Source organism: Neodiprion lecontei, chromosome 2 (assembly GCF_021901455.1).
Source record: "Neodiprion lecontei isolate iyNeoLeco1 chromosome 2, iyNeoLeco1.1, whole genome shotgun sequence".
Lineage (NCBI taxonomy): Eukaryota > Metazoa > Arthropoda > Insecta > Hymenoptera > Diprionidae > Neodiprion > Neodiprion lecontei.
This window is the reverse complement of record NC_060261.1, coordinates 1,215,479-1,228,973: the sequence shown is the minus strand read 5'-3', so window position 1 is coordinate 1,228,973 and position 13,495 is coordinate 1,215,479. Positions and strand designations below refer to the sequence as shown.

Below are 13,495 nucleotides of genomic sequence, written 5' to 3'. Positions count from 1 at the left end.
TTCTTTCAAGCTACGTCTTTGTACTAAATCTGTATATAAACAATGACAACTTACGTGATTTCGAATAGTGCCAAGATGAGGATTTTCATCGTACTTTGCTTGGTGGCGGCTGCGGCTCATTGTCAGGTATTTTTCGCAGTTTGAATTTTCGATCTTTGCCAGCACTTGCGTGCAATCTAAACTTTCTCGATTTAAATTAAACGTCCAAACATCATTATAACAATCTAAGAAACTTTCGGTATTTTAAGGTGACTAAAGTGGATTGGCATACCGTCAGTCCCATCGAAGTCTTTCCGAAAGACTACAACTTAGATCGTTGGGCCAAGAGTAAGTTACTCCGAAACATAGTACAGGTCTGCAAAATAAATTTTATTTCAACAGCATGGGATGTTTTTGGCAAGTATAAAGTTTTCGAGGGGGCTGAATCCAAAAATTACTTTCATTTCCCCCCATCGCCTACAGTATTCTTGCAAAATACAAGGTGTTTGCATAAAAAAAGCATAACAATAATGAAAAACACCACCATTGCATTACAATGAACCAAACAATATTTCTTACAAAATTAAACAAACAATTTCTTTACAAAATTTATTTAACATTCCGTGCTCATTCTTTTCGCCTACGAAACATTTTCTTCTTGTGCCTGTGCAGTTTCTTGGTTGCAGACCTGTGCAGTTTGTCGCAAATTATGCTTACATCGGGTATTAGACTCCCTCTGGAAAAGACCGTGATTATAGCAATCTAATATATTATAATTTTCAAACTGTCAAGTACTCGAGGATGCAGAGCGCGTAAATCCGACGCGTATCGTTGGAGGAGAAGAAGCTACGCCTGGACAATTCCCGTATCAAATTGGCCTTCTTTCCACCAATGCCGCGGGTTCGACCGGATTCTGCGGTGGTTCGATCCTAAATGAAAATTGGGTACTAACCGCTGCTCATTGCGTCGATGTTGCGGTATCCGTAGAAGTTATTGTCGCTGCTCACAACATCAATGAACCCGAAGAAGGACAATACAGAGTTCCAGCCCAAAAAATCGTCGTTCACGAGAATTGGGACACAGCGACCATTAGAAATGACTTGGCAGTGCTTCGGCTCGCTTTTCCTATCGAATACTCCGGTAAACTGATGTCATTGTTACTCTAATTCGTGAATGCGGATACCTTAAAATTTAGGAGCATTTAATTAATGATTACTTTTGAAAATTTTTAGACCGTGTCCAACCAATTCGTCTGCCAAGTCGGTCACAGGTTGGGCAAACATTCGCTGGTGAAACGGGGATCGTATCCGGTTGGGGAAGGGATTCCGATTGTGAGCATTATACTCAAAATACGTATCTTATACCGTCTAATAACATTTATTACTTTTACTTTAGGTTTCAAGGGGTTATACCTAGTCAGGACCGACCCCGAAAAAAATTGACAAATGAAAAATCAAAAAAGATTTTGTTGATATAAGGTATTATCTGGTCTTTGATCGAAGGAATAAGCAAAATATTAAGTTTTACCAAAACGACAGCTACTCAAAAAAAAAAAAAAAACATTTCGGTTTTCCATTAAAATTTTCGCTTCAATTTGTTTATAAAATGGAAAATATCTACCGGCGAGCAAAAATCTCCGATCAAGGACTGAAAAATATATTCATAAAGCTTGTGTAAAAATTTGAGACTGATCGGTTGAGCCGTTTTTGATGAAAAAGCGTTCAAAGTTACAAAAGCACTTTCAAACGCTCCGGGGCGTCTTTGCAAATGTGCGTGTAACTTCGAGAATATTTGTCGCATCGATATGAAATTTTCTGTGCACATACTTGAATGTATGTACAATACGAAAATGTAATTAAGAATTAAAAAAAAAAATCAATTTTTGAAAAATCCTGGGTAGGTATAACCCCTTAATTACCTGCAATCGTAACGATTTGTTGCAGCGTCCAACAGCGTCAGTCCCGTTCTTCGCTGGACGCAGAATCCCATCACCACAAATCTTGCGTGCAGCATATATTACTTTTTCCAAATCAACAGCGCTCAAATATGCTTGTCTGGTGAGGGAGGCCGCTCTTCGTGCAACGTAAGTGCGAAACATGAGTATCACTTCTATCTATTTATTTACCTTCGAACCATACCAATTGGAATTGCTTCACCGGTGTTATGGTACTATGGCAACTTCTCTTACTAATAAAATTTCATTTTCAGGGCGACTCTGGAGGTCCCTTGGTGATTGTTGAAGACGATGGCATCGCGACCCAAGTCGGTGCTGTATCCTTCGGGATCGCGCTTGGATGTTCTGTTGGATGGCCTGGTGTTTACGTTCGTCTTACAGACTACTTAGACTGGATCGTGGAACACACCGATAATGAAATCTTCATCAGAGATTAATCACTTGCTGATAATCATGTTGTGGTTATCAGGGGATGCCAAGTGCGATAAATTAGAATGCAATGAATTGCTCAAATGTAATTGATTTTTACCTTTACCTCATTTAATATATGTACAAGAATTTCCGTATACAATAACAATAGATTTAAGAAAAAATAAATGAAACTCGTCCCGTAAAGATTAAAGATATTTAGTCAAATAAAAATGTTACAAATACACATGAAGAATTAATTTCAACCCAATTGTACTGAATAAAATATACTAAATCATATATTAAAAAATAAAGTCTTATTATAAATATTAAAAATGTAATAAAACCAATATTGAATAAAAAAAATTATTCAAAAATTAATTTAATCTTCTTTGATTCCAAAGTGCATATATGTTACACATTCGTGTAAGTTTTCTTCGTCACAAGTATAAGTCCGATTCTAAAATCTTCATAGCATTTTACTATCTCGATTGACTGAACTACGATTTCACGTATATTTGCAGTTTTGAATAGTTCAAAACTCAGAATAATTTCATCAAGTTCATTATTATTTCACTATTTTCATGGCGTGCAGAATTCTATTTTATTATAATTGAACCAAATATTGCGATTATATCGTTGTTATTTACGATAAAAATAAAAAATATCTACACGTGAATGCGTAGATAGCTTTAAAACCACGAAGTAATGATTAACAAACTGGATTTTTTGATTACAAGATGATACAGATCGAACACTGTGTACGAAAAATATACATCATTGGGAAAAAAAAAATTCAGATTGCGTTCTAATATTGCCAACCGATTTTATCCAGATCCGATATTTCATTCATTAGGTTATCGAGGCTGTGCCATGAGATAGGTGATTTCCGGCCTCTTATCGGCAACAGTTTTCGTATAAAAGTACGTGCCGTTCTTTGACGTATTACTACGAAAAAGTGACTGCACAATGAAGGTCCTCGTAGCGCTTTGCTTTGTCGCAGCTGTGGCTCAGGTATATTTATTCGAATCATGTATAAGTGTTCTTTCCGTACGTAGATCAGATCGAAAGTAAGCAGATTCACAATCAAGCTGCCTAGAATCAAGTCACGGTTATTGGCACTTCTGGTAGACGTCATACGCCCATTCCAATTCACGTTAACAGCAATGAATTCTGTATTTTCAAGGCCTACGACATAGACTGGAGCCAAGTCAGCCCCATCGAAGTATTCCCCCCAGACTACGAGGGTTTTCTCATCAAAAGTAGGTACCATCGATTATCCACCAATTCTACCTACACCTCCCCTCAACGTCTAATACGCAACTTTAACATTTTTTCAGAACTCAAGAATGTGACACCCTTGGACGCGAGCCGTATCGTAGGGGGCGAAGTGGCCACCCGTGGACAGTTCCCTTACCAAGTTGCTGTGCTTTCCACCAATGCAGCGGGTGCGACCGGATTCTGCGGTGGTTCGATCCTCAATGAAAATTGGATTCTTACTGCCGCTCATTGCGTCGATGTTGCGGTGTCCGTGGAAGTTGTTTTCGCAGCCCAAAACATCAATGAGGATGAAGATGGACAGTTCAGCCGCACGTCCACCGATATCATTGTTCACGAGAGTTGGGATGCTGCGAACATCAGAAATGACCTCGCTCTGATCAAGCTTGCCGAGGCCATTGAATACTCCGGTAAGCCATTTCTAACCGATTTGTAAACTGAATACTAAGGTGAAAATATGTCCCAAAGAAAAAAGAAAACACGTATATTTTCGTAAACTTTTTATTGTACGTTGAAATTAACTATTTCACTCCCACGACATTCATCGTGAACACTCGGACGTGATTATTATTTTTGCAGCCCCGCATAAACACTGTAAAGAGTAATGTATTTTTTTTTTTTTTTGAAAATTATTAGACCTCGTTCAGCCAACTCGTCTGCCAAGTCGCTCCCAGGTCAGCGAAACCTTCGCTGGGCTGACCGGAACTGTATCTGGTTGGGGACGCGATTCCGACTGTGAGTATATTCGAAATCATTATTAACCATCGAGAGTGTATACTTGATGGGTATTTCCGCATTATCGATAATCCCTACGATCAACAGCATCGAACAGCGTGAGTTCCGTTCTTCGTTGGACCTCAAACCCCATCCTGACATACGCCGCTTGCCGTTCGTGGTACTGGAGCTTGGTCAACACTGACCAGATTTGTCTGTCTGGTAGCGAAGGCCGCTCTTCATGCAACGTGAGTATAAACAATGAGGAGTATTCGAACAAAGGTATGTAATACGTGAATTGTGTCATTATTCGTTTCAGGGAGACTCTGGCGGTCCGTTGGTCGTCACTGACACAGATGGTGAAATAACCCAGGTTGGTGTTGTTTCCTTCGGAATATCTCTTGGTTGCGCTGTTGGATGGCCCGGAGTTTACGTACGTCTAACCGATTTCTTGGACTGGATCGAAACCAACACTGGCGGAGATATCGTTATCAGGAATTAATCGCATGACTGATATTACGCATTCCACCGTTATAACGTCAAATGTACCACGGATGTAATAATTGGAATAAATGAATCAAAACTTATTGCCTGTGTCTCATTTACCGTGAAAGCTTACATATTATAAGCGTATATAAGTGAGCATCAGCATTAGGGCGGTCGTTATTCAAGGTGTTGTCGAATTTTTGCCAACCCATCCCCCATATCAAAACTTCAAATAATTCAAAAACAAGTGCCTAATTTTTAAAAATTTTTACCTCAACTCTAAGATAGTCCGCATTGTGATCGAAGTTTCTTATGGGAAATAACATGGGAAAAACTTTTTTTTTCGGTATATATTTTATTGTGTAAGTAATAATTTTCCAAAAAATCTGTAACTGCGAGGTTTTAGTCGGCATTAGTGCCACTATCTGTAAAAAAAAAATCACATCATTATACCAGGCAATCTACACGAATTGGACTGTCTCTGAATAAAGAACACCCTGATGAGCATACAGTTTTTTTCGTTTTTTTACATCAATGAAGGAATCCAATTCGTAGATTATTGTCAAGCTTGACATTTAAGCATGAGTGTCTTTGAACAGAACTTCTATTATTACCAATCATCAATTAGAAATTTTAGGCAGCCCGAATACATAAAATTATGTCTATATATTTATTTCCGTTTTCAAGTTCTATCAGCTTGACTGTGGATATCACTGAAAGTAATCTCTGTAGCTGCACATATACTCCCATTTCTTTTTTTTCAGTTTCCAATTTCTATTCTTTTTACCGTTTCTAATTATTCATCTGTAATTGTAGCATATGCTAGATTTTTAATATAAACAATTCTGAATTAATCATCGTAGAAAATAGTCAAAGAAATATTAATATTGTCTAAACGCACAGTGATAAGGGAGAACTTGTCGAGAGTATTGGAATTATTTTTTTGTGAAATTCGAGATTTGTATGAAACTTTCAAGCATTCTAAAAAATATTCTGTTTCAAGGTGAGATTATAACTGTAAAAATGTCTATGTCACTCCATTAGGGGTAATAAGAGTCATTATGTCCACCTAAAGGATAAAAAGAACCACAAGTCAACGCGAGTTTCGAAATTCCAACAAACTGTGAACGGCAAATAACATTACATTTCGGAACTATAACAGAAAAATACGATCCAATATTTATGAAAAGAAAAACGTGAAATGAAGCAACGATCATTTACGTGATTCAATTTAGACACGTTACATACATATTTGCACGTAATGCAGATTAGATCAATTTTTTCTTACTGATTTTATCTGTTCAATGTAATGTATAGATTCATCATGTTTTATCTAACTCGCGGCAGACAATCAGATGATTTCTTGCTCTTATCTCTGAAAATCTGCGTATAAAAGTTCACACCATTCTTCAACGTTGCACTTCTCAGAACCAACTACAGAATGAAAGTTCTTGTGGCTCTTTGTTTCGTCGCGGCGGTAGCCCAGGTATCACGTTATAAGTTATTGTTACCTGATTTTCTTGTGTAATTAATCCTCATTGGAAATAAGAATCGGATAGCATAAACAAGATCGAAGAACATTGTCTAACTCTTGCGTTGAAATAGTTGAAATTACACCCATGTTAACGGAAAAGAATTCTCTTATACCTTATTTTATAGGCCATCGATGTGGACTGGAACAAGATCAGCCCCATCGAAGTCTTCCCACAAGACTTGGCAGGTCCTTTGACCGAGAGTAAGTTTCTCCCTTGGATAATATTCCATGAAATGAACTGTCCTATTGGCCCTTGCAAGTAACGTATCGACCCTGTAATTTTCTAGGTCTTAAGGACGTCAAAGACCTAGACCCATCTCGTATCGTTGGAGGAGAAGAAGCTAGTCCTGGACAGTTCCCGTATCAAGTTGGTCTGTTCTCAACGAATGCCGCGGGCTCGACCGGATTCTGCGGCGGTTCCATCCTGAACTACGAGTGGATCCTAACCGCAGCTCATTGCGTCGACGTTGCCGTATCGGTAGAAGTCATTCTGGGAGCTCAGTACATCCGCGAAGACGAACCGACACAGGTGGTACTCCAAGTTGCAGAAATCATTGTCCACGAGAACTGGGACACCAGGAACATCAGGAACGACCTTGCCTTGCTGCGCCTTCCCGCGCCCATTCAATTCACTGGTACAATATTCTATGATTAAATCACGATTTTATACAAAAATTGGATTGCACGGAAAAGTTAATGGACAATTGAGTTCCGTAAACTTTCAGAGCGCATTCAGCCCATTCGTCTGCCAAGTCGCTCCCAGGTTGGACAAACCTTCGCTAGCGAAACTGGAATCGTATCTGGATGGGGAAGGGACTCCGACTGTAAGCATATAATACTGTTGATGTTTTCAACGCGCATATTCATTTTATGACGAACTGCAATTCTCATGGTGGATTACAGCTTCCAGCAGCATCAGTCCTGTTCTCCGCTGGACCCAGAACCCGATCCTCACTAACTTTGTGTGCACCCGGTACTATTTCTTCAGCGTTACCAGCGCTCAGATCTGCTTGTCTGGCAGAGGAGGCCGCTCATCGTGCAACGTAAGTGTAACACTATGGTGACTGGTGACTGACGATCCATCGGTGCAGGCTAGATGGAGTTCAAAATCGATGCTTTTTTTTCAGGGAGACTCTGGTGGCCCGTTGGTGGTGACTGACAGCGATGGTGAAATCACCCAGGTTGGTGTTGTTTCCTTCGGAATAGCTCTGGGATGCGCTGTTGGATGGCCCGGTGTCTACGTTCGTGTCACCGATTACTTGGACTGGATTGAGACACACGCTCCTTCTGTTGCTATCAGAGATTGATTGCTAAAAATCATGCACTCCTTCACCGAAAGAACGCGGGATGACTTAATCTTGAATAAAAATTTATCCCACTGGTAATCTTCGAATGGACTTTAAATCTGACCAAGCAAATCCCTTGATCCATGTACAAAATGTATACTCCAGATTTTTAATACCGTAATTGCAAGACGGCATTACCTTTCTTAATCCTGCCTAAATAAATAAAAAATTTTAAGAAGATTTGAGGAACCGAAAGAAATATCTGATGGTCATCGTCGAATTTTTAGATTCTTGCCGAGTGCAATCAACCCATCAAATTTCTGACATAATCCTAATGGAATTAAGTTAACGATGAACATGTGCAAGATTTACTCACAATCAGTTTACCAACAATATCTAGCGACAATATTTGGCTATAACGATCTTAGATTCAAAGGTAGATAATCTTTTCTATATTTTGACTGTGTTCATTATCTCAGACGCACTTCTGATTTGAGCGATGATAAATCAACAATGAGAAGTTCTGGAAAAGTGAGAGTTCAATGAAATGATGATCATGACATAGTATGTCTAATAGGATAGTAATTACACTGAACACGGGTGTTGTATATAAAGTACAAAATTTTTATTTCTCAGCGTTTACCTGCATATAATTATTTAAGTTAAGTTGACTGGACTTCATTCTGAGGAAAAACAATTTTTGCGGCGTTTAATCAAGAGGAGAGATAGCTTGTGCAAAAATGTGGAGATCCCAAGCATCTATAAATCAATTTGGGAGTATTGCTAAACCCCGCAACCCCGGAAGATGTTGGGTTGACAATCGTTTCTTTCGCATCCTGTCCTTGATCTTTGCTAGCAGATCTTTCCAATGCCCGTTTAAATATTTCAGACAATTTGTTTGTATAATCAATAGCCAAATTCACCTCCGCCCGAGTCATGTAGATAAGGTCAGTGTTCCGTTTTTCCGTAACTATCATTGCTTTCTGTGATCCGGATATTTTACACTTGTCCATGCCGACGTCGTTTTCTTCACCTTTGAGCTCTGTTTCAATATCCAACGAAGCACGTGTAGGCAAATTCCTTTCAATGTTCACAGGCTGTTCGTCTTTGCTCGATGGAAAAACCGAGGAAGAAAAGGAAGAGGAAGAAGAAGAAGAAGAAGAAGGTGATCGAGAGAAAAGCTTTCCAATACAATAATCCGATGTGCTCGCATTCCCACTGGAAATATCCTTTGCGTCATCATCTGATCGATTCATCTTGGTAACAGAATCATCCTCGGACTTCGTGGTTGACGAACATGTAGAAGACTTCGCAGGTTTTTCAACACTATGAGAATGACCAGAAAGGCTCTGCGAACTGCTTTGACTGTGCAATTCCGGGTCCACGATTTGATCAGTAATGAAAATATACCCGCCAACTCCACCAGTCTCAGATGTAAACGTTGAATCGTGCTCGTTTTTGATGATCGTTAGGTATTCATCCGTCTCCTCGTAATTGCCTACGACTACTTTATTGATCGAGGCCTCACGGTCGACGTTACTCTTGGTATCGGTCCATGAATTGCTTTCTTTAGAAGCGAAATAGGGACTGTTCAGGCTGTGTCCGTGCCAAGTACCATCGCTGGACGAGGCTTGGCTCAAGGTGGTTCTACTGGTCTCCGGGGATGTTCGGGACGAATTGTCGATAGACACTTGGAGCGATTCGCGCTGAAGAACCTGGGCAGAGTTTTGTCGAAAAATAGGATCGAGCTGCTGTTGCAAACTCACGGTGGTGTAGTTTTCATGCAACGGTACTAGCTCGGTGTTCAGCATGAACTTTTCTACTTCAGGATTTATGTTGTTCTTGTAATTGATTGCCGAACCTAGGGGAAAATTCTGTCCGACATCCAGAACGGAGCCACTCTTCGTCCAGTTCTGCAGCGTATGGCCCATCTTCGAAATCCATGGATTGAGGTCTTCGACTTGTGCCACTCCCTCTGACGAATCAAGGCTACCGTCTGACCGTTGGGACGTTGAGGTTTGACTACCATTCGAAGTCCTCGATGTGGGAGGATTCTCTCTAATAAGTTTGTCGTTGCGAACTTTGTTGGTGCTTGAATTATTTCTCGCTGTTATTGAGTTGTCAGATTTAATGGACGCTGAAGTATCTCGATCCTGAATTTCGCCGGAATCTTGAGCATCGCCGACGCTGAATTGGAGAAATCGAATATGGTCGTATTCGGGTATACGATACTCTCCATTTTTGCCGAAAGCAATGTTGTGGGAATCGTAAACATTCTCAGATTCGTCAGAGTGGTCAGAAAATTCGAGATCCAGTTTTAGGTGAGAATCTTCACGGCTTTCGGTGTGTACGAATTTTGTTGGGTTGTCAGCAAACTGGTACAACTTTTCCATGCAGATCTCGTGTGCGTTTTGCTCTCGAGATTTCGAGTTGTAGGAGTGTTTAACTTTAGACTTAACAGTGGTGCTCGCGGACGAGACTGTGGCACGAATCTGGGACCGGGGTGCCGGCGAACCGACAAGAGTCAGATTCAACTCACTCGTTGCAAATTCGTCTTTGTTTTCGCGGTTGATTATTGATTCAATTTTCTTCTCGTCCACTATTTTTTCACCGAACTTTTTCAAACCGGTACTACGTTTTGACGATGGCTTATTCACTACGTTTGAACGAACAATGAACGTGTTGCTTCTCAATGGCGATGCGGCGAATGAATTACGAGCGCTAAATTTTGCGGACATATTTTACTATGATAATTCAACGTGAGAAATGACTGAGAAATTCGACTATTCGGTACAAGTGTTTTATGATTTTAAGAATCATCCGCGACACCGATAATCCATTAAGAATTTTAACTGGATAATAAAGATGTTCCAACTTTTTCCCGTACTCTCAAGAACCGTACAGGCTCGTTGAAACGAACCAACGAACGCAAAGAAGGTCGCTTTGCACTATCGCTCGTACGAGACTCGATTGACAATCATAAAAACACCTAGCAACCTAACAATTTTTCCTGTAGGCGGAGATAACAAGTGTAATGACGCGTGCCAAACAAGTTGCATGGGAAACACGCATGAATGACGGGGTTCCATTGCTAGCGCATTCATTCTCTCGCTCGGTTTGTTATTAGGTTATTGATTATTTTGTGAAACCTATTCGAGCAGATGCGCAGCGGAATTCAAGAGTAATTATCAAAAGTCCAGACGTAAATTATAAAAAATTATACAATGCCAGACTGATGACTGATATTCAAGCCTTCGATGATACGGTATCAAATAAATCATTCTCTTCTTATTGACATGTGCGCTTAATCACTCAGTGGCAGTAATTGAAACAGTGAGATTTCTAATTTGATAATTTGGTTAAATCTACAACTAAGAAATTAGGTATTGGACAGGTGCTTCGGCAAAGCCAGATGCTATCCACTGAGCATGTCATATCAGGGAATCACAGATTTAAAACTTATAGTTTTCCTGCCGACTGTAAAACCGTTAACACGTGTGCCCCGATGCAGAAATACAATGTTTGTAGCTATAATCATGTCCGGAGAGATTTATAGCTTCATCGCATCTTTCAATTTGACGAAAGTGTACATTCCAGCTGGTAAAATGAATTGTGGTTTTTTTTTAACGTAACTACAGTCCAAAATTGAATACTACCATCAGCTTTCCAACAAACGGAAACACTTCCACAAACCGTATCGGGCCTCCCAGTCAACGAAGAACAGTTCCGGTTTGTCCCAGAGCACGTGATGGGTGGCGAAAGAGTAGTGAGACTGTATGGGTGGATTCAAATGTGGGGCCCATCGGGCCCTTTCCATCACTATCTTGTTGACGTACTGGTAGAACACCTTCGCACCGTGAATCCAGCAAAGTAGGGATAGTATGGCCACGACGCAGGCGTGGACGTGGAAGGTAACTTCCCGCCTCAGGTCGTCGCGCTCCGTAGTTAGATCTTGAAGATTCATGGCCAGACAAACGAGCGCCGCAGCCGTGAAGCCACAAGGCACTTCAATTGCGACGAGGCAAATGGTACAGTAGGACATTTCAAGATTGAGCCGAGCCGAGCAATGGTTTAGTATTCCCCTGATCAAGCATTCGTGAAGTTCGGCGCGGTTGTTCTTCAGGAAAATCTTGTCTTCTCGATGGTACGGGCTTACGTTCAGCTCGTACTCCGTGTCCTCGAAAAATATCTGTGGCGTTTCGAGGCGCGTTCTGTTTCCACCCCTGTCGATGAGGTACTGCATTACTCTGTTACCCAGCAGGCTGACCAGACGGCTGGAGGAGGCGATCATCCGTGTCAGGAGCGAGAATACATCCGGAGTCAGGGTGTCTTCGAACAGTTTCGTCGCGTGTTTGTAGGCCGCGTATTCCAAGCTGCTTCCAAAGTCTAAGACGTCCTCGTCGCTCACCGTTTGATCCACGGACCAGAAACACATGTGTCGAATCACGACGAGGATGTGATCATTTGAAAGATGCTCCAGGGTCCGTTGGACGCAGACCTTCAGCCCTTTTTTGAACTGCTTGTAGGGTGAGGTGTTAGCGCCTTCGCCAATACTGGCACGATAAATGCCGAGCAGTCTTTCCAGGGCAACGACAGTTGAGACGGTTTCAGGCCAGTCGTAAGTGTTCATAAACTCGTAGAGCGTGCAAACTATCGAACGCGCGATCTCGATCGGCGTTGTTGGCTCTTCAACTTCGTTCCAGAGCTCGTTCACCACCGTTGATCCGGATATTCCAAGACTGACCGGAGCAGTTATCAAGTCCAAAGACAAATCGGGATACTCGAAGAGGTTCTCTTCGTTCATTACACTGATCACGGCTCGAACGACTTCGGATTCATTCTTCTTCATAAACAGGCTCAACAGATCTAGGTAGGAATTCCTCGCCATTCGATACTGCCGACGTTCGTTCCAGTTGCAGAGCGATTCTCTGTGATAAAGAACATTTTGAAAGTGTATCAGTAACTTAATTGAACAATGCACAAGCTCCCTCGGATTTTGCGACTCTATTTCCTCAGGGGGTATTCTACGAATTATCATCCGTAGTTTTCTCAATCCTTTTTCGTAATGATTTTTTGTACGATCAGCATCGGCAGACTCGGCGAAGCAGTACCTACGAAGTCTCTCCAATTCGTCAATCAGCCTACCGTCGGTAAGGGGTGTCTCGAGAAAATTCAAGTGGCAGATGGTACGGCCATTGGATCCTGCCTGACGTCGCTTTGGGGATGTCATCTAATCCTTGATCGGAAGCCGAATGGACGACTCATTTTACTGCAGTGATCTTCTCCGGATAAAATGTGACTCCACATCTATCCTGTCGGACAACGACATGATAACACTGAGATTCGTCTTATTAACTTTTTCCCCTAAAAAAATCGAACGAAGATTATTGCTAGCATTGCCTACTATTTTCGAAGCAGCCACATCGCCACAAGATCGTTTTTGCACTATACAATGTGCGACAGAAGAGGAATTAACTCGGGCAATTATGATAGGAAATTGTATTTCACTGGTTTCTAAAATGGAAAATATTTTATTACAAGATTTAAAAATTCATTATCCTACATTTACATGCGTTTACAACGACACGATTCTCTCCCAGCTTTTAGACGTAGTATGTGAGAGAGTACATCGACATTATGTATATGTACAGTATAATAATATTACACACCAGAAATCAGTATGAAAATCAGTTTTCAAGATGCGGTATAACGGTACAAGTTTCTTTCACCGAAACACTAACCACTGGATCTCATGCCAATACTGCGATTGAAAAATTCCAACTTCTGATTATGAAAATTAGTTGATGGAATGTAATTATAGTTTACATTTACATGCATGGAATAAAGTCTTTCCCG

General features: G+C 40.9%; 3 protein-coding genes across 3 annotated transcripts; 2 read left to right on the top strand and 1 right to left on the bottom strand.

The window, feature by feature from the left end:
* The first annotated feature begins 60 nt into the window (after window positions 1-60).
* LOC107222566 lies at window positions 61-4,920 on the top strand. The gene is made up of 12 exons (XM_015661984.2): window positions 61-126; window positions 249-327; window positions 772-1,119; window positions 1,212-1,310; window positions 1,923-2,062; window positions 2,188-2,367; window positions 3,266-3,355; window positions 3,528-3,603; window positions 3,682-4,029; window positions 4,256-4,354; window positions 4,442-4,581; window positions 4,653-4,920. The coding sequence occupies exons 1-12, from the start codon at window positions 76-78 to the stop codon at window positions 4,833-4,835; spliced, it is 1,833 nt and encodes a 610-aa protein (XP_015517470.2). The 5' UTR covers window positions 61-75; the 3' UTR covers window positions 4,836-4,920.
* Window positions 4,921-6,209: 1,289 nt separating this feature from the next.
* LOC107222598 (brachyurin) lies at window positions 6,210-7,738 on the top strand. The gene is made up of 6 exons (XM_015662026.2): window positions 6,210-6,305; window positions 6,479-6,554; window positions 6,641-6,988; window positions 7,079-7,177; window positions 7,257-7,396; window positions 7,481-7,738. Exons 1-6 carry the CDS (start codon window positions 6,261-6,263, stop codon window positions 7,658-7,660), a joined length of 888 nt encoding a protein of 295 aa, XP_015517512.2. The 5' UTR covers window positions 6,210-6,260; the 3' UTR covers window positions 7,661-7,738.
* A 3,558-nt stretch (window positions 7,739-11,296) lies between these two features.
* Window positions 11,297-13,027, bottom strand: LOC107222567. The gene is made up of 2 exons (XM_046731788.1): window positions 12,751-13,027; window positions 11,297-12,567 (listed from the first exon to the last, which is right to left on the bottom strand). Exons 1-2 carry the CDS (start codon window positions 12,867-12,869, stop codon window positions 11,298-11,300), a joined length of 1,389 nt encoding a protein of 462 aa, XP_046587744.1. The 5' UTR covers window positions 12,870-13,027; the 3' UTR covers window position 11,297.
* Between the last annotated feature and the right edge of the window lie 468 nt (window positions 13,028-13,495).